This window comes from Stylophora pistillata, chromosome 5, assembly GCF_964205215.1.
Source record: "Stylophora pistillata chromosome 5, jaStyPist1.2, whole genome shotgun sequence".
NCBI classification, from domain to species: Eukaryota; Metazoa; Cnidaria; class Anthozoa; order Scleractinia; family Pocilloporidae; genus Stylophora; species Stylophora pistillata.
Window position 1 is genome coordinate 13,150,921 of NC_142523.1, and position 21,619 is coordinate 13,172,539.

A 21,619-nucleotide genomic window follows, 5' to 3' on the forward strand; every position below is an offset into this window, starting at 1 on the left:
ATTTTAGCCTGAGACCACAACACCATGATTACCATGAATTTTGTTTTCTCCCTCTGAATAAATCCTATGACAACTTGAAATCTATACTTTTTTTCGTTTTAACTCTTTTTTATCCAATGCAACCTCGGAATTGACGGAGACTTTGTGACTATTAATTCTGACTTAATTTTTTTCCCGCTTCCATATGATAAGTTTTCATCTGCTTACATTTTTTGTCCAAATAGAATTGAGAGAAACATAATCCTTTGAACTAAGTTGTAATTGATGCTTTTTACTTAATTTTTCCCGCTATTAGGACTTCTCTTTTTACTGATTGTCTTACGGAGAGCTATAGAGCTGTAAAGCATCAGTCTCAACTGTTATTGATTATATGAGATTTAGACACTTTGGTGGGTAATTCTACAAATTTGTCGCCCTTTAGTCGCATTTGGTAATTTCTCAGTCTTTTCAATTCTGACAAAATGTGGGAGCCTGCATCTGAGGCGCCAAGTGTAAAAGAGTCATTAAGCGGTTGCTATTGTCTTTGCATATGATAATTATGACGTATTGTAGAGTCTGTGTAGCAAAATCTCTCGATTACCGATTTATAAATCGCCGAATCGAAGTATTTTGGCATAAATAAATCGCACTTGTGTAACTCCTAAGTAGCCAAGTATCATCTCAGGTACACAGGCTTACTCTTGCTTAGTGGCAGTCAAAAAATACAAGCCGTGGAAAAGGAGCACCGCGGTCAATTGTAGGGCATGCGCAAGGGGTCAATTTCGGTCAGCCGCTTGCTAATGGAACAGATCTGTTAACCGTGCCAGTGCCGAATGTTCTTTACATGCTTTGTTCTCGGTGGCAGCTAACTATCTGGAGGAAGTACTTTTAAGCAAACCTGCAATCTTATGGCTGAACATCAAGATCCTTAACATTTGATACGTACTGATCATAAATTTTCTTATAAATAGCACTAATCTAATGATTTTAATGGTCTCAAGGTACTCTCTTCTTGCGGCATAGATTTACTTGGAGGTAACATAATCATGATAACCTGTGTATATCCTAAGGGTAAACCTAATCATCTACTGTTTTAAGCAGTGCAGTTATGGTCCCTTAAACCACAGTACTTTCAAGAAAGGCATTTCTGAGTAAGCTCTTGGCCGTGGTTGATTGGCTGTCATTGATGGATGCTCGGGTCCTTGTTCCATGGCCCCGGATCATTTTGCGAAAAGTTCTATTCATTTTTCCATTGAGGAGGATGTAGAGCCAAGGATTAATGGCACTGTTTGCCTCACTGAGCCACGAAGCGAAGTAGATGGCCACGGGGTGCCACGTTATTCCTTCTTTCACCCCGTAGTCCATTTGGAGCACTTGTGTGGGCAACCAACAGACCGAAAAAACAACTACAATGATGATAAGTGTTCGGAGGACTTTTTTCTTGGGAATTTGATTATCTGCTAGGTTTCGAGAAATCTCGTTTTGACCAGGAATTTCGTGGAACCATATTTTTTGCGCGATTTTACTGTACAGGACAGAAATGATAGCGAGAGGCAAAATATAATTAATAACCAGTAAGTAGGTCCCAAGGGTAGCTCTTGGAGTATACTGAAAAAAAAAAAAGTCTTTTTATAGGATTACACAATTACTGGTGAACCAGTAGTTTCCATTGTGGTCCTTGCAAACAAATGAAACAAATGGTCTAAATTGAACATGACATCATTAAGAACATCATTAAGAACCCCAACCGGCCGGAGGCAAATCAGTTGGCTATTTACAAGCGCGACCAAGGATCTGAACACGGGACTACCGTGACTCTGTAACTCTGTATAAAGGCATTTCTCACGCTTAGCCTCATAAGAGACTAAATTGACGGCCATAAAAGTCCAGGGATGCTACCCAAATAACAGGTAAAATGGGCTTGGTTCTTCGGAACCAGATTTTTCGCCTCAAAGGGTGTACAACAGCGGAGTATCGATCAAGTGCCATCTCGACCAAACTGAGGATCGAGGCTGTCAACAAAACTTGCACAAAATAGGAAAAAAGTTTACAGAATAGGTCACCGGTCACACCAGATAGGTTAGTTGCGTAAAAGTGGGCCATGGAGACGGGTATCTGAATACCGTAACCAGTAGATCGGCCACTGCCATATTGACAAACAAGAAACTGGTCAGGCCTCGCGTTTCGGGCTTCTTCCTTACAATATATATTAGCAATATGTTACGAACTAAGGCCACTACCATAATCACTACAAGCGCTATAGTAAAAGCCATCTTTATAGTTAGTGCCATGTTCTGTGGATGAAATAAACGAACAACTTTTTTAGTGGTAATTTTGATACAAACACTTGTTTTTAAGAAAAATAAACATTTTCCAGTTTTTAGGGTGACGTTTTAATGTGAAAATGAGGTTCCAGGCCGCAAACAAGCAGTAGTTGTTACCATGGCAACAAGAGTGCTGCAACCTTAAAAAAGGTCATTTTTGTGCATCCCCATGGGTGCCTAATGGCATGCAAAAATTTTAAGCTGGGTTGAATATTTTCATTTCCCAAGATGCTTGATTCCTACAGAGAATAGTTCTAAACATTTTCGTGCGTTCACCACGTGTTAGGCGCGACATATGCGAGAGCAGCAGATATATTTTTTTGGGAGTTTCAAAATCTGCCAGAAGTAGCAATCATTACCTTTACATATCATTGCTAATTTCATGCGAAGCGTGGAAAGAACGACTTGGAAAGACTGGAAGCTTGACTCTGAGAGTCTTTGAAGAGGATCTCAGTGGGGTAAACCGTCAACTACCCATTGAGCTAACCGCCTCCCGGTTAACTCAATGGATAGAGCACCGGACTGTTGTGCGGGAGGTCGAGGGTTCGAGCCCCGGCCGGACCAACACTTAAGGTCTTAAAACAATTGAGAAGAATATGCTTCCTTTCTAAAACATCAAGAAATGGTTAGATAGCTAGTCTTCTCGGATAGGGACGAATAAATGGAGGTCCCGTCTCCTGCAGGAGGGTTAGGAGACGTTAATTTCCCACGCACGAGATTACTGTGTGATGGATGTCCTTCCCCGAGGTGGGATAGGGGGATTGGCTTTAGGTGGATGAACCTAGTAGGGGACTACGTGTCCTATTGTTCTTCCACCTGTACAATGTACAGATCTTTAGAAACGAAACGAAAAGGTCTTAAAATAATTAAGAAGAATATGCTACCTTTCTACAACATCAAGAAACGATTAGATATTCTAGTCTTTTCGGATAGGGACGAATAAATGGAGGTTTCATCTCCTGCAGGGTTAGGGGTCGAGACGTTAATTTCCCACGCACGAGATTACTGTGTGACGGATGTCCTCCCCTGGGGTGGGATGAGTGGGTATAAAGGGGTTAGGTATCAATTGGGACGAAAGTTCTCTTCCTTTCTCCTACCATTCCCGTAGCGAATGAATTAAATTCTAAATTCTTCTAAAAGGTCAACCGTCAAATAGGCAAAATTTTAACAGTCAATGGTCAAAAACGCAATATTTTTACCGTCAAACTCCAAATATGCAAGCCAAGGTTAGCCGTCAAATGTCTTAGATATCCTTAATTAAGAACTAAACGTTGGCCTTAATTGGGATAGTGTTCTATTGTTTATACAGGAAAGTTTTGATATATCACAAAAATCCATTTATATATGTCCCTTGAACTTCTAGTAGCGAGTAAAACTGGTTAACGACAGAACCGACTTCCGGTGTGGAAACACTTCCCCTATCGTAAAACGTTAATCATTTATTAATAAAAGGTGTTATAAATTAACAGTTCTTAACAAACGCGTCATTATGAAAAAGTACTACCAATTCGCGCGTCTAGCTCGTTTTATAAACGACATTCCAAAAACTTAAGAGCGTGTCCACGAGAAAACCGGGCAGGGGGCGATAAACCTCAAAACACCGACTTGGCTCAAACTTGGCACAAAGGCTAAGTATCATGAGTTAACAACTGTGTGAAAATAATAGGTCAAAATATCTAATTCCCTGGGAGATATAGGGTCCCCCTGGAAAAACCCCCATTACCTGCATTTTTTGCATAATTAATTAGCTAACTTCACCTCGCTGCTGCGACAAACTGAAAACAGTGTTCAAATCCAATCAATTGGATTGTATTTTATATCTACCAGAATTCTAGAAAATTGAATTTTTTTAATTTTTCATTTTATTTCTTCTCTTACCTCTCGCTTAAGTAAAGACGACTTTTTCTGGTTTTGACAAAGTCCAAAAATAAGGGTATTTTAAGGCCCAATATCTCCGATGAGCAACAACTTCTGATAATTATTCTTACATGGGCAGTGAAAGTCATCACTGGAATTTTAAAATCAATGATAAAATTTTTGGGCATTTTATTTCATAGCCCGTGCTGATGTGAAATTTACATCTACCTCCCGTTTATTAGTCCGTATCGTCAAAATTCCGTACACCACATCTTTGTTTTATTAACTTAAAATAAATTGAAATTTACAAGAAATTTCCCAGAGAGTATCGTTTAAACATGAACGAGGAGAGAATATTTGAATAGCGCAAGTTGAGCCATTTTTGAGAACTTTTTTCGCAGCCGCATTAGGATTATTCTCGAGGAAACGCAGAAGTTGATGATGAACATCAAGGGCGCATGTAGTCGAAATTTCTGGCAAAAGAAATCTAGGAAGAAACTTGATAGTACATACATGTCTCTGTGGTGCCTCAGTTGCAACTTTTGGCTTGATATCATTTGTTAGATAAGTAGCAATTATGTGAACAATGTACCTTGCCTTGTTGAAATATTAAACGCAGACAGAGCTCTCGAAAAGATCCACCAAAATTATTGGTCTTTTACGGCGTGATACTTATCGACTTACGTGACATGTGTTGGTGCCAAAAAGATAATTTGATGCCCTAAAAGCTCAGTGATGTCACTCAAAAGGACAATCCGCCATCCTTGATCAGATCGCGCCTGCAGTTTTGTCGAGCGGTCAACTTTGACATTCATTTGGCATGTTGTGTTTCTAGTCTACAAAGTTTAGAATGTAACAAAGATTAACGGCTAACAAAATATTTGACTTGTTATTTTTTAAGCTTGAGATTGTGGCTGGTTCACCCAAAAGCAAATAAGCCGCTGATATATTGGTCTCCTATCAGCACAGGGAAAAAAAAGGAAAATGATCAAAAAAGTGACACGTACATAGAAATCACTTACATATTTTATTCGAGGTTTACCGCATACTTTTGATATGTAATCTCTTGCAGTGTAAGTACTGTTATATCATATCTGGCCTCAGAGTGCATAATATATTCTGGCAGCCTCTTTGCACCGGCCACATTGTAACAGATTATATGACATACACGCTCGATCGCTGAATAATATCGCCGGCTTGGTGGTAAAGGATGGCGCAGCGTTGATCACGACGTAGACGAAGGAACTAGGGGAAGTAGTTTATGACGAGATCTAGTAATCCCTTAGCAACCTTCCAACATTGTATGTGTTTGGAAATCAGTAATGCTTATTTTTAGTTAAGGAGAAGAATGCAGCAATGTCAAAGTTATTCAATTCAGTTAAAAATGAGAATGGAATCAGTTTGAAAGAAGATATCTATCAGACTAAAATAATGCCACAGTGCTAGTCACACTACCAAAAACTTACATTATCCTCGTATAAACATTGGCTAAATCTATAGAGGTTTTGCACAGCAGCCATGTTGGATGGCAGGAACAATGAAAATATTTTGCATAAGAAAGAATTTTTTTTTTCCGTGGGTAAAATAATCTATTGTTCCTGCCATCCAACATGGCTGCTGTGCAAAACCTCTATTCCTGAAGAAACGGCAAAAACGGCGGTAAAAAAGCGATTATGCCTCTTCAAAGTCGTTTCCTTGGTCGTCGAAACAGCCTTTCGCCATACTCTTTCTTGTTGTAACTTGCTATGTTTGCCCCCTGACGACCTCAGAGACGTTTGCGAAAACACGAGGATCCACGAAATGTGAAAGAGAAGATTCTAGTTGCCTTTCCCATCACTTTATTCCTGGGATGTTTGCTATTACACGAGAGTTGGTGTCGCAAAATCCTGCTCTCATGTTTTTTACCTCAATCTGAAAATGTAGCTGAGTCTGACACTCAGACAATCTTGAAATGCATGCCGACGTCCATGGTACACAGTTTCTCTTATCAATTGCTTTGCCAACTTAACTGTGCATTTTAACATTTTCGGACATAAAGGAGTTCAGGGACACATACTGTCCGGCCTACTTGAGTAACTAAGAAAAGTAGAAGTGTCTACGTACGAAGGAGGTTTTCTTCCGGGTTTTGATGTTAATATTAGTGGATTGTCGTTTATTATTTGTAACCTTTAAGAGCGGCTATTACACTTCTGTCTGAAACTTACTACGAAATCGATTGTCGACCCCCTCCCCTTTCCTCGCCCCACCTTTCAGTAATAATCTGCACTTTTGCAATTGACCAGTTTAGCTGCGAAAAAAGTTCTCAAAAATGGCTGGGAAATTTCTTGTAAATTTCAATTTATTTTAAGTTAATAAAACAAAGATGTGTTGTACGGAATTTTGACGATACAGAGTAATAAACGGGAAGTAGATGTAAATTTCACGTCGTATTTACTTAGGCGAGAGATAAGAGAAGAATTGAAATGAGAAAGTTAAAACAATTCAATTTTCTACAAGTCCGATAAATATAAAATACAACCCAGTTAATTGGATTTGAACACGGATTTTCATTTTGTCGCAGCAGTGATTCAAAGTTACCAAATTAATTATGCAAAAAATGCAGGAAATGGGGTTTTTCCTAGGGGGACCCTATATCTCCCAGGGAATTAAATATTTTGACCTATTATTTTCACACAGTCGTTAACTCCTGATACTTAGCATTTGTGCCAAGTTTGAGCCAAATCGGTGATTTGAGGTTTATTGCCCCTGCCCGGTTCTGCTCGGTTTTCTCGTGGACACGCTTTTAACCGTCGATCGACAAATGATCTAAACTTTAATCGTTAACCGTCAAAAGGGCTTATTTTTAACCGTCAACCATCAACGTGACCCCCACATGGAGACCCTCTTTGAAAAATGAGTTTGACGGCAAAGTGCAAGCGCGAAGTATGAAACAAGACAACTGCGGTTATAGCGGAGAGACGCTGATACATTGGAAAGCTCTCTCTGAAAAGCAATTGCCGAGTCGGAAACTCTCTCATCCCGAAAGTAAAGATGCTTGGACGCAAAAGGTAAGTATTAACGAGCCTGGAGCCATTCAAAACCTTTCTTACGCCAGCGACGATTTATCTATTGAACGAAGGGCTGCAGAAGTTATTTCCCTGAAAAACTTGTTAACCAAGGGACTTATTCATTCAATGGAGGTAACTTTCGGGCTCGAAACCAGATGATTATTATAATAATTTCAACCAGAATTCTGAAAAATTAAAATGGATTAGAATGTAGTAGCTTGTGAGGGGACTCATCATTTATTCAATTTATCAACATAATATATCACCTATGTGACATGCAGCGACTGAGACTAACGCTTTTAGTTAAGCGACTTGACTTTAAGATTGTGCGCCCTAATTCAACAACCATAAGAAGACTACTGCACACATTTGTTTCTGCGACCCAAAGCATTGACATTTAAAGTGAATCAGCGTTATAAATTATTTATAAATTATTTACTGCACGCCTTAGGATAAATCGGTTATAAAAAATAAAGTCACGTTCATAATAAAAAGTGATTCTTCAATATATGGTTTTTTTTCAACCAACATGTGGGTGCGAAAATCCAACATAACATCTTTATCTCTAGAGATAGTTAACTGCTAAAAGCTGAAAACAATTGTTGTTTTTCTAAAATGTTTTACCATTATTTGGTTGAAATGAGGCAGGTGCTTTTGTATCTAAATATAAAAAATGAAATTACAGGAAGGGAATAATATACAAAGCGCACGTAGCCCTACTCAGATTCAGGTAATAGATGAAGCGTACGTGAGGAAAAACGAAACCATTTTAATGCAGTACTCTCTAGGTTGATATTTTCAACCAATCATGACCAGTCGTAATGATTTTTCTATTTCCGGTTCATACAAAAACACAGGTACACGCGATAAGGAAGAATATGCAAATGTGTATCTTTTGTCAGAGTAATTGAAAGAAAACTTCTTTTGCTTAAAATGAAAGCGTGGATTTTTCGAGATCTAAAAAAAAAAAAGAAAAAAAAAAAAGTTATGTTCGGAAAGTGTTTGTTTTCATTATTCACATTTAAAAAGCATGTTTAGTTTCTTTCGGTAAACGTGATATGTACGAAAATATACACAATATTGTATGCCTACAGAAGACTTTTCACCCTTTCGTTCTGGTTCATATAACACTTAGTATATCCTGATAACATCACCGCTGGATTTGCTGTCTCATTATAGAAAAACTGTCGAAACTTAGTTTAAAAAGAGAAACACAGCGTCCGATAAAAGTCAGCTGAATTTTCCCAAACAATGGTCTAAAAATATACCGGTAAGAGCCCTTAAGGGTTTTGTTTCGGCCGACAAATTTTCATTTGTAAACGTGGAACCTGGTAAGAGGACTTACCATCATTATAAAATAGGGCTTGGTAATTTCACGTTTCAAGACGTGCGCAATCGTGGAAAATAACAGGCTCGTTACAACATATTTGAGTGTGAATTACCTTTCTTACAACAAGGATCTATAGCGTGTAGCATTGTGAACACGTGTTTTCCCTAGAGGGCAGGAAGATGCGACATTAGACTTTTTTTTTTCTTTTGAAAAGCAGAAAGAAGCTAATTGCTGCAGGGAAGACTTCAGCTGTATTTTCAATCGTCTGGCTAGCCTATGTCACGAAATACTAATTTGTGGGCGCTTTTGACACACAATAAATCTATTCCAGTTTCCTTTCTACAGGAAGTGAACGTTTTTATTATAGGCAAACGACAATTGAAAACATCAAAAATAAAATCGGCGCCCAGTGAAAAGTTTGCATGAATCTATCATTTCGTTAATTTATCGAAAGCCTTCCTTTTAAACACGCGGTACCATACGAAGAAAAATGTGCGCACTAACCTTGCTGGATAATATTAGTCTCTTCTGTGAGCATAACACAGCCAATCGATCAAAAGAAGTACCTTTTAATGCGTTGAATCAAATGCTTAAACGCTAGAGACAATTTTCGCAACTAGCTGAAAATAAAGGCGAAATTCTTATACCCGACGCGACAGAACTGAATAACGTCAAAGGTATGCGATCAACAACGCGAACTTAAGCGTGCGAGGTTTAAAATTTTAGTGAAATTTTCTAAAATTATAAAGAGCTGGCTTTTAAAACCGAGGCATTTCGTTGTCATCGAAGGCATTCATGTTTCCAAAGTTTTTAAGGAGAAAAATAATTTTCGAAAATATTTAGGGGGTGTACAAATTTTTTGGAAGTTGTTCTGCCAAAGAAAATAACGCCTCGAAGCAACAGAATAGAAAATCAACCAGGCGAACGACTCAAATCCATGTTTCCGCGCCAAAACCTAGCGCGTGTGCATACGTTATTCAACTCTGTCACGTGGGGCACCTTTGACGCACAATATTTTCATTTACTTTTTAGTGGGTAAAATGAAACTTCTTCATGCGGTAAACAGCATTCACAAATTTAAAAATGAAAACAACAGCACTCAGTAAAGAGTATGCATTTATTTGAAGATGTCAGCGGTACTTCCAATCGTCTGGCTAGGCTTATATCACAACATTCTTTATTGTGGACCCCTTTGGTACACAAAATGTTTTCTTTTTACATTTTAAATGAACGAAATGTATTATTTGTTTCTTTTTTCCGAATCCAAATGGATGCACTAACCTCACTAGATAATATCGCTTTCTAACACGCAGCCGACGGCAATGTGGTCCCGATTAATGCGGTTTTTGTAGCCTTTTTGACCACAAGATGAAAACATCCTCGCGAACTTTTATTAAGTCATGGGTTCTGTATTAGAACCTAAAACGCTGTAGTCAATATCACAAATAAAAGAAAGTAAGCACTTTTCGTTGAATGGCATTAGGAAACGGTGGTATTATGTTACAAAAAGAAAATTTTGAAAAAGTGGCAGTCAGTCATGTAAGTGTCATTCGTTGTAAATGAAAAAAAAAATCAGTATAGTCGTAGAATTAAATGTCATAGTTTCTTTTTGGAAATGAAATCTGATATGGATTTCAAACCAGAAATTGCTGTCTTCCATTGATGCTACTGATAATAACTTTAATAAAATGATTTCTTTACATTTAGTCATAGTCCAGAAAACAAAAGTCATCCCGTCGGTTTTGTCTTTCTTTTAAAAGCATAGGAAGTTACATTTTAAACAACAAAAAATTCAGATTAATGTTACTTCTTCTTTGGCCATGATCACTTCTACTTTCGGCTGTTTCCATTTCATGAAGTAAATGACTTGCATTGGAAATTATATTTTCTACCTCATTATACCAAGCTGACGAATTCAAGTTTCTATTTGTATTCAAATCTTATATAGTACATCATTCTTGAAATGAGCACGAAAATGTGCTAAATATTAAATGTGTTAAACATTAATCCCAAATAGTCGAGGCGCAGTAATCATTTTATGTCCTTGCCCTCGTCTAGTGATCCATTTTCTCCTTCGCCTCATCTAATCTTTGGATGAAGTACACGTATTCAAGCTTGCAATCATTATACTAGAACTTTTCCATTGTAATGTTATAATCAGCTCAACTATGGGCCGATGAAGGATTTCGCACTGTGCTAGTTGCCGTATGTGAACGTATCATGGTGATGAATGGTCTGTATGTCAAAGTGTTATTCTGTAACATTATTCGAAAATGCATCCATTAATTATTTTTTTTCCAATTTTCAAAATAGTTTTGTTGATTTCAGTGATGATCCGGGATTAAAAAAAAAAGCAAAACATTTTTGCGAATCCGATAATAAATTTTGATCTAGGATAATTGAATCTATGATATTTGACTTGTGCATAAGATACAATCCAAGTAACCTTTGGTATTTGATCGTATTATGGGATCGTACCCAATGGGCTTCTGTATGTTTATATTGTTGCTGAAATTGAATTTCGATTCCCAAGAAACATCATTTCGAGTAATTAACAAATTTCAGCTTAAACATGGAAACGTCCTTAATTCGTTCAGTGTAGATGAAATTTATTTCAAATCATTTTAAATGGTGCCATTGAACAACATTTTCACCAGTCTTACTGTAATGTACATCAATATCACTGCAAAGGTTAATTTTAAAATAGGTTGTAGTAGTTAGGAATATGCAGATTACGCTAAAAAAAAAGTCGAAGAACAGCCTAAAAATGGATTCAAAATTTCCTCAAAAGTTGTCTATAGATAAGAAAAATTTTCTGCAATAAATGAAGGCGTTGCTTAAAGCATTCAAACATAAGTTACTTTGCATTGTTATCTCGAAAGAGCTTCGTGTGTAGATCAGCCATTAAATCAAACGAAATGGTGCCATTGAACAACATTTTTACCACTGTTATTGCAGTGTACATCAATATCAGTGCAAAGGTTAACTTCAAAATAGGCTGTGATAGTTAGGGATATGCAGATTGCATTCAAAGATGTCGAAGAACAGGCTAAAGCGGAGTCAAAATTTCCTCAAAAGTTGCCTGTAGATAAGAAAAATTTCTGCAATAAATAAAGGCGTTGCTTAAAACATTCAAGTATAAGCTACTTCGCATTATTATCTCGAAACTAAGCTCCAAACAGTATGCCGTTGTCATCGTTGTAAAAGTACATTAATCATTTTCGTTATCTGCAGGCAAAATGGAATAATTTTGTTCCACTTTCTCCAAGAGCACGAGTTTTTAAGCTAATAGTCTTTGAAGAAAACATCTTATCTCTTGAAAGATACAAGTGTCCGTCACATTATACCCACAATAGAAACGTGTTGAAGAGGGAAAGTCTTTTTGACGGTTGACGGTTAAGTTTTGGAATGTCGTTTCTAACAACCTAAAAGCGCGAATTTGGCTGTAACTTTTCATAATGACGCGTTTTTAAAGAGCTGTTAATTTATAACACCTTTTTTTGGTAACTGACTGACGTTTTACGACACTGGAAGTGTTTCCACAGCGGAAGTCAGTTCTGTCGCTGAGCAGTTTTACTCGCGACTAGAAGTTAAAGGACTTACATGAATTTATTTTGGTGATATATCAAAACTTTTAATTATAAACAACAGAACTTGGCTTAATTATTTGACGGTTGAAGGTAAAAATAATGCGTTTTTGACGGTTAATAATTTGGCCAATTCTGGTTGACGGTTACCCCCTTTGAGACCAAATGTAAACGAATAGGAAATTAATTTTCACTAGCGGAAGAATTAGATTAATGTTATTTCTTGTTTGACCATAATCACCACTATTTTCGACTCTCTCCGTGTCATGAAGTAAATGACTTGCATTAAAAATTATATTTTCTGCCTCATTATATCAAGCTAACGAACTATATTCAATTTGTATTCAGTTCTTTTATAAGAAATAATTTTTTCTACTTGTATTAAAATCTTATATAGTACATCATTCTTAATATGAGCACGGAAATGTAACATCTTAAATATCAAGCCGAAACAGCCGAAGCGCGGCACTCAGTTGATATCCTTGCCCTCAACTACTACTGCATCGGATCATCCTCCTGAAAGCTCCATTCATTTTATCATTTAGACCGATGTACAGCCAGGGGTTTATGGCGCTGTTAGCTTGACCGAGCCAAGAAATAAAGTAAATGGCCACGGGCTGCCACGTTACTTTACCCGTCACTGCAAAGTCCATTCGGAACACTTGCAAGGGAAACCAACATACCGCAAAAACCACCACAACAATGATGAGCGTTCGAACAACTTTTTTCTTGGGAATCTGCTCACCTGGCTGGGCTCTGGAAGTTTCAACTTGCCCAGGAATCTCGTGGAACCATATCTTTCGCGCAATTGTGATATACAGGACACAGATAATGGTAAGAGGCATTATGTAGTTAATGACTAATAGGTAAGTCCAAAAGGCGACCCTTGGGATATATTCATTTGTATAGGAGCATTTTCCATTGCTATCATCTGCCATGTAAGAAAATGGTGTGACGGCCATGAAGGTCCAGGATGCGATCCAAATGACTGGTAGAATATTTTTTGCTCTTCGGAACCAAGTCATTTGCTTCAAAGGGTGTATAACAGCAAAATATCGATCAAATGCCATCGCGATAAGACTGAAGATCGAGGCTGCTGTAGAGACATCTTCAAGGTAGAATAGCAAACGGCAGAATATATTCCCGAACGTACCAGTATATCCAGAGTCGTAAAAGTGCGTTATGGAGACGGGCATATGAAATACAGTCATTAGTAAATCAGCTACCGCCATATTGACGAACAAGAAACTCGTTAAAGTTCTAGTCTCACGTTTCTTCCAGACGATGTAAATAAGCAACATGTTTCCTTTCAAAGCAGCGACCATAGTAACAGCATACGCCATAGTGAAACCCAATTCCATATTTGATTCCAAGTTCTGTGTATAAAACATAACAAGTTTAAACTGCGTTCAAATCTGGCGATGGTTTTTTTTCTCTTTCCTTTCGTGCATCTATTTGGGTTTGTGTATCCGTTCTCAGGGTACACGAAGGAAAGTTTTACTCTTCCTGGCTTATATCATTAACTATGGAAGACGCATTTTGTATCTTAACTGCGCAGACCTATTTTACCAATGACTCTTAGAATGCACTCCAGGAAAATTTTATAAAATCAACATTACTCGAAAATGCATTCATTATCTTTGTGCTATTTTCAAAATGGTTTTGTTGATTTCAGTGATGATCCGGGATTGAAAAAAAAAATTTTTTTTGCGAATCCGATGGTAAATTTCGATCTAGGATGATTGAATCTATGATATTTGGTTTGTGAATAAGATACAATCCAAGCAACCTTTGGTATTTGATCAGTATTATGGGATTGTACTCAATGGGCTTCTGTATGTTTATATAGTTGCTGAAATTGAATTTCGATTCCCAAGAAACATCATTTCGAGTAATTAACAAATTTCAGCTTAAACATGGAAACGTCCTTAATTCATTCAGTATAGATCAAATTAATTTCAAATCATTTGAAACGGTGCCATTGAACAACATTTTGACCAGTGTTACTGCAATGTACATCAATATCACTGCAAAGGTTAACTTCAAAATAGGTTGTAGTAGTTAGGCATATGCAGATTACGCTAAAAAAAAGTCGAAGAACAGGCTAAAATTGAATTCAAATTTTCCTCAAAAGTTGTCCATAGATACGAAAAATATACTGCAATAAATAAAGGCGTTGCTCAAAACATTCAAACATAAGCTACTTTGGTTTGTTATCTCGAAAGAGGTTCGTGTGTAGATCAGCCATTAAATCAAATAGCATTTCCCTTTTAGAGCTTAAAGTTTAAAGATATTAACCAGACTTTAAAAGTCGTGATCTGATGCGTAATGCTCAAAGGCTGCAAAAAATCAGCCATCTAGCATGATTTACTTGTATTACAAGTGCTAAGGATATTCACATTAGGAGCAAAAATGGCCTGGGTGAATGGACCTAGGATGAAACACACAGTAAAGTAATAAACCAAGTTAAGCTAAAGCGCTGTTGTCAACCCTCACTTTTTCTCGAATTTCTTGAGTCTCAGGCAATATCTTTGCCACATCAAAGAAAAGAAACCCAACTTTTAAACTTTAATTGCCCTGTCTTAGCCTGTTTATTTCTTCTTGTAAGGGAAAGGTGCATTTACTATGTTCCCTTACTGCTAGCGAAAAATGAAAGCTCCGTTTTTCTCTCCATCAATTTCTTGAGAGTTAAGAGCTGAGAGTTTGAAACTGAGCAAGGAGTCATTGACTTTTTTTTTTAATTTTAGTGTGGATCAATGTTTGTTTTTTATTATAACTTGCTAATTTCCCAGTCTCTAAAGCAAGCTAATAATTTGGATATATCAACAAAGTTGAAATGGTAAATTGGCCACCGTAACGATTACAAAAGCTGACGTTTCGAGCGTTCGCTCTTCGTCGCTCCGACGAAGGGCTAACGCTCGAAACGTCAGCTTTTGTAATCGTTACGGTGGCCAATTTACCATTTCAACTTTGTTTATATAATCAAATTATTTCGTTACCCTCACCGACGCAGCCCCAAACAGTTTCTTTAGCGTGAAACTGTCAGCCTCTATTCATTTCTAAAGCAAGCTGTTGACTGTTAAATCATTATGATACAGGAAATGGGTAGGCTAATGGAAATGCAAATGTCGTTACTAATAATTTACTTTCTTTGTAATCCCGAAGTAAGAGGGAAGGTCCAAGATGTAAGCATTAATTTTACTGCTTTGTCGTCCTCGTAAAAGCAAAGCACATTAATCATTTTTCATCGTCTGCAGGCAAAACGAAATAATTTTGTTCCACGTTCTTTCAGAGCACGAATTTTAAGCTGAAAATCATTGAAGAAAACATCTTATATCCTGAGAGATACAAGTGTCCGTCACATTATACCCACAAATGAAACGTGGTGAAACTCTATATCTGTATCCGTTCCACTCTTATGTAAATATTAGAGTTTTTTTCAGACATGCCAGATCTTATTGTCTTTCATGGTAATTATTTTAGAACTATTATTTTTAAGACTCTTAACCGTTTAACACGCACAAAGATGAAATTCTCACCATAAAGCAAAAAAAAAAAAGTAATAAAAAGTAATAATAACAATAATAATAATAATAAGGACTGGAGGGTTTCCGTTTTTCACTTACAGAAAAGTATATTCTAGTTATATCAGCTATTTATGAAAGATACTCATGAGCACGTACAAAGTGTTACCGCGTAGAAATAAAATTATACAGTTTTCTTCTGAAAAGTGGGTGGTAAGGTATAAATTTCCCATATTTTTGAGTTTCGTCAAATGTATTTTTGTATGTATTTTTGTGTTTGAATTACAATCATTATGGCATTGTTTGTATTCAGCTCTAGGGACAATAAATGTCAAAAAACATTTAAGTGAAGACGCTGACAAAAAATCTAAAACAAACTTTGAAAAATTCATAGTTAGGTACGTACTTTGAGTAATTTTGCCACATGCGTCACGGTAATGATCAGAATTTTTCCGAACTGGAAAAACTTGTCGCAAGTATCGATTATGGCGTAGTTTTCTGACACAAAAGAAAAAATATTCGTGAGCCGAACAATTATTTCAATTTTCAAAAAGAGATCTGATGCATTATCATTTATTAATTGCCGAGCGAAAGTCGTTGTAGACCTTTTCGCGAGTTTCAAATAACTTTAAATGCCCAAACGATAACCAGAAGCCCGACATATAAAGCAGATATTGTGTTTATCTACTTACCGTTCGATAAGACGTGTGAAGGCGGGGAACTAGATGTAAGCTTTGATAGAATCTGTACCAAAATAACAACGCCCGAAGACTTATGGTTGATCGCTCTGAACGAAGTTTAAGTTCTCCTCTCACTGAGACGTATGTTATGACGTTGGAAAAATAGAATAAAAATTTTCTGAACTAACCAATAAAATCAATCAGTCCGTAGTCTCTTGGACCAATCACAGTTTTGATGGAAAGCAACGATTCAAACGAGCAGTTTTAACAATAACGAAGGTTGTTGAGGAAAAAAAATGGTAAATAAAGGTCCGCGTTGGAAAAAGCGCACGTTCACGCAAATATTAAATGTTTCCTCTTTTCAACCGACTTTATTATCCATTGCTGTTCTTTCTCATTCTTCTTAACCAAAGGGTTCTTACCTAAACGGAACGGAATTTAACTTTGAGCGGAGGGAAAGAAATGAAGTAAATTTATGGTAATAAAAGCGAGAGGAAGTAAAAGAGTTCAGTTGTTATGGAGTAGCTTGGAATGCCGTCGAGTTTCTGTTCGCTTTGCTGCTGATTCACTATAGTGGAAAATGTCAAGCATTCAACAGTTTTTGTAACAGCAAATATTGGTCACCTTGCCCTAATGACGATGCAGAAAAAGAGAAAAAGCTAAATAGCTTTTTTTTAAATTGTAATAAGCATATACTTTCTGACGAGTCGGTTATTTTCCATTTATATCAGGAAAACTACGATTTTTGTGCGTTTCTTTCGACTGATTTCACTTTTTTAACCCACCCCTACTAATTGTATTTTCCAACCTAATCCTTGATAGCTTATAGAAACGTTTCTCGAGAAATAAACACCGAAGTTCAAGAAAGGAGCAAAAGGAAGGAAAACTGACGTTGATCACTTTAGCCAACGGCCACGATGCGACAAACGACCAGGGGTTATGCTGTTAGCTCTACGTACCCGCGCAAAAAATTCGGCCCATGTCCCACTCCCCAGATACAATTTCAATAACACAACTTTGGGGACAGAAGCAAATCTAGTTGAGGAGGTAAAAGATGCCGCGTTTAATTTGAAGTCTTAATACATTAATTCATTGTCTAGATTAAAGTAGAGTGAGTGAGTGAGTAAGTGAACTTTAAGACCACAGCAAACCTTGAAGTATGACTACGTCATACCATGTGCAAAAAAAAAAATCGTAACCAAATATTTCTTCCTCCAACAGAGTAGAAAAAAAAAAAAAAAAAAAAAAAAAACAGTATCGTTTAAATGCACTTTACCCAGGTGTATTTTTTTTCAAAAATTTTGGTTGTCCGGTCACCCTTTGGTAAAGCAAGTGCTCTTATATCCTCCGTTAGATATATTTCCTTTTAGTTGCCTTAAAGTAATCTGTGGTTACACTAGTTTTTGCTTCATATGATTGGTCCAGAAAACTCGCACCACTCTCCCAACCCATTAGATATTAGACTAGATCAATCACGACTTTCCCACCTCCATAAACACCCAACATAAGTTCTTTGTTTATAATTCAGGCAGCTTCTGAATATAAGAAATCAAGTTTAGAAGGTAGTTGATTCATTCAAGGCTGTTGCAATATGAGAAAAGACAATAAAGTGCTTTATTCACGTAAATTGATTAAATTATATTATTATAATTATTTTACCTTACAGTACTTTTGTTTTTTAAAAAATTTTTTTTTAATTTGTTTTAACTAGTAGTACTAAGATGGTAATGTTACTTTGTGAATCAGGGAGCCATATAAACCAGAAGTATTCTGTTGGCTTACTACATTTTATGTTGCAGATGGCAGTAAGTTAGTAAAGAAAGAAAAGAAAAAGCAAAATAAATGAATAAAATAAAATGATTAGTGAGGGAAGAGCAGCATAAGAAAAGACTACAAATTATTCATAATTGTGATGGGAAACAAATACTTCTTGGGAAAGTAAAATTATCGCTCAGAAAAAAAAGTACAGCTTAGAAAAAAAATTACAAACTAAGGTGGAAAGTGAAAACTTAATTTATTACCATTACAATGGACATTTTGTACTTAAACATACCTCGGTCTATTCTTCCTCTGGTTGAGCCAATTTTTGTATTTTTGGGGGCTTCAGTGCTAAACATGTTACAGTCATAGGTTTTTGGCCAACTATGATACGTACAATAACGAGTGTGGATAGGGTGTCCGTGTAACACGGGCATGTTTTGTCTTCTGACCGGAATGCCGTTGACATACCGATTTATACGGTTCAAGCCACTGCTTTATAAACCTGATGGTGCAGCGTCCTCGGATCACCGCTTCAGCCATTCAAAAACCGTCTCATTTTTAGCCTTGGTGCTTATGCTCTTCTATAAACAAAACTTACGTGCCACGGAGCCGCCAGCGAAAAACAACAATTTCATATCGTGTGCAACTTCAGCTCGGCTTTGGCAAATTATATAATTGAGCTTGAGAACTATCCAAATAGTAAACGGAGTTTCAAAGCTAAGTTTGCAGTATTCTTTCTAAGTTTTGCCTTTTTACGCTGTCGATTTGACTCACGGCGAAAATATTGTAAAAGTTAACGGCATTTTATGGTTTCGTCGAGGTGTCCGCTGACCAATAAAATATTGTATCGTGCCTTAAAAAACGTATTTCCGCGGTGTCATGAAAAATACGCTATTTTCCTCGAAGCTGCGGAATCGCTTTGATATCTTCTTCCATCTTACTAATTAGGGCTTTCAAAGTTCCATCTTGAATCATGTGCGAACAACAAACTATCGCAGTATCCATATCAGTAAATAGTTTTTAATTCTTACGTGTATGACGGTGAAAAACTTCATTTGAAAAGTTGATGCCGCCGAAGAAGCGGTCTAGAGGAAGGCCGGGTCTGCCCGGCTCGGCAAAGGTTATTCGACTTCGAGAGTCTGTGTATGAATTATGGAGGGCAAGGAAAACAACAATGTGTTTCGGTAACACTACAGACAGTGCTTTTGCAGAAATGTTATTGCATTGTTCCTACGATGTAACTAGAGACCTCGGGGAGATTTTTTCGAGGTGAGAATAATTATTTGATTGATTTTTACTTGAGATCCTGAGATATGTATGTAAGCGATCTCATTTGTACAAGTCATTATTCTATAATTGAAATGCGTAAAGTAAATCCGTTTTGGCCAATGTTGTTTAATTGTTTATATTTTATTTAGTGTTGAAGCCGAACAATTTCCTTCAACAACAAGTAAGCTTTGTACAAGTTTTATACACAGACTCGATTTATGATTTTTCAGTCTCAAATATTTAGCTGCAAATTTTTTTACTGTGTTCTTCACCAAATCTTTGTTTTTCTTTTTAAGAGTGTTTGTGAATGACTATCAGAGTTCGCCATTTAACAATAGCGCGATTCCAAAACAAAAACAAACGACTGCAAAGGATCTCGGATGAAAATGGGCCTTTAGAACATTCAAACATAAGCTACTTTGAATAAAGGCTGACAGTTTCTAAAGAAACTGTTTGGGGCTGCGACGATGGGGGTAACGAAATAATTAAGATATATCGACAAAGTTGAAATGGTAAATTGGCCACCGTAACGATTACAAAAGCTGGCGTTTCGAGCGTTACCCTTCGTCGGAGCGGATAGAGGAATTCTGGGTTGTGTGTGCTTTTAAAGGCAAAAAATGGAGCTCCATTTATAACGTAGCTCCATTTTCTGCCTTTAAAAGCACACAAAACCCACCATTCCTCTATTCGCTCCGACGAAGGGCTAACGCTCGAAACGCCAGCTTTTGTAATCGTTACGGTGGCCAATTTACCATTTCAACTTTGTTGATATATCCTAAGAAGCTACTTTGCATTGTTATCTCGAAATCTCGGATGCCATGGCGATATCAGTGAAAAAAGAGGTTCGTGTGTAGATCAGCCACTATATCAAATAGCATTTCCCTTTTAGAGCTTAATTTAAAGATATTTGCCAGACTTTAAAAGTCATGATCTGATCCGTTATGCTCAAAGGCTGCAAAAATTAGCCATTTAGCATGATTTACTTGTATTGCAAGTGGTAAGGATATCCACATCACGAGCAAAAATTGCCTGGGTGAATGGACCTACGGATGAAACGCACAGCAAAGTAATAAGCTAAACTGAGCTAAAGCGCTATTGTCAGCCCTCACTTTTTCTCGAATTTCTTGAGTTGCAGGTAATATCTTTGTTATATGAAAGAAAAGAAATCCAACTTTTAAACTTTGATTGCCCTGTCTTAGCCAATTTTTTCCTTCTTGTAAGGGCACGGTGCATTTACTATGTTCCCTTATCTGCTAGCAAAAAAAGAAAACTCCGTTTTTCTCTCTATCAATTTCCGAGATTTATGCCGCTACTTTTCGAAGAATTCTCTTTTCAAGTAGATTTGACGAAACTTGGAAATAAAACTATTTCCTGTTGAACGTTACTCAAAAAAGAAAATTGAAGCTGAGAGTTTAGAACTGAGAAAGGTGTCGTTCACTTTTTTTGATTTTAGTGTGGATCAATGTTTGTTTTTATTATAACTTACTAATTTCTCAGTTTCTAAAGCAAGCTGTTGACTGTAACATCATTGTGATACAGGAAATGGGTAGAAATGGGCGAATGGAAATGCAAATGTGTTTACTAATGAGTTACTTTCTTTGTTATCCCTAGGTAAAAGAGAAGGTCCAAGATGTAAATCATTAATTTCACTGCTTTGTCATCGTTGTAAATGTACATTATTTATTTTTCGTTATCTGCAGGCAAAACGGAATAATTTTGTTCCGCTTTCTCCCAGAGCACAAATTTTAGGCTAATAGTCTTTGAAGAAAACATCTTATCTCTTGAAAGATACAAGTGTCCGTCACATTATACCCGCAATAGAAACGTGGTGAAACTCTATATCTGTATCAGTTCCATTTTTATGTAAATATTGGAGTTCTTTCAGACATGCCAGATCTCATTATTCTTCTTTTATGGTAATTATTTTTTAACTATTATTCTTGAGACTCAACTCTAACACGCACAAAGATGAAATTCTCACCATAGAGCAAAAAAAAGTAATAAAAAGTAATAATAACAATAATGATAATAAGAACTGGAGGGTTTCCTTTTTTACTGACAGAAAATAATATTCTAGTCATATCAGCTCTTTATGGAAGATACTCATGAGCACGTACAAAGTGCTACCGCGCAAAAGTATACTTAAAGAGTTTTCTTCTAGTGGGTGGTAAGGTATAATTTCCCCTTTTTTGAGTTTTGTTAAATTATCCGCTTTGTATGTATTTTTGTGTTTGAATTACAATCATTACGACATTGTTTGT

At 36.8% G+C, this 21,619-nt stretch overlaps 1 protein-coding gene, 1 long non-coding RNA gene and 1 pseudogene across 3 annotated transcripts; 1 reads left to right on the plus strand and 2 right to left on the minus strand.

The window, feature by feature from the left end:
* Nucleotides 1-951: 951 nt before the first annotated feature.
* On the minus strand, nucleotides 952-2,299 carry LOC111324870 (allatostatin-A receptor-like; annotated as a pseudogene).
* An 8,826-nt stretch (nucleotides 2,300-11,125) lies between these two features.
* On the minus strand, nucleotides 11,126-16,474 carry LOC111324857 (orexin receptor type 2-like). 2 transcript variants are annotated; one of them, XM_088761648.1, is made up of 3 exons: nucleotides 16,341-16,445; nucleotides 16,055-16,146; nucleotides 11,126-13,500 (listed from the first exon to the last, which is right to left on the minus strand). In XM_088761648.1, exon 3 carries the CDS (start codon nucleotides 13,483-13,485, stop codon nucleotides 12,613-12,615), a length of 873 nt encoding a protein of 290 aa, XP_088617774.1. In that variant the 5' UTR covers nucleotides 13,486-13,500; nucleotides 16,055-16,146; nucleotides 16,341-16,445; the 3' UTR covers nucleotides 11,126-12,612. The 2 variants fall into 2 exon arrangements, with proteins under 2 accessions (XP_088617774.1, XP_022784263.2); XM_022928528.2 differs by lacking the exon at nucleotides 16,055-16,146 and having other exon boundaries at nucleotides 16,341-16,474.
* Nucleotides 12,825-21,246, plus strand: LOC148730361 (uncharacterized). The gene is made up of 2 exons (XR_016001912.1): nucleotides 12,825-12,958; nucleotides 20,970-21,246. It is a non-coding gene; the product is annotated as an uncharacterized LOC148730361 (long non-coding RNA).
* The last annotated feature ends 373 nt before the right edge of the window (nucleotides 21,247-21,619 follow it).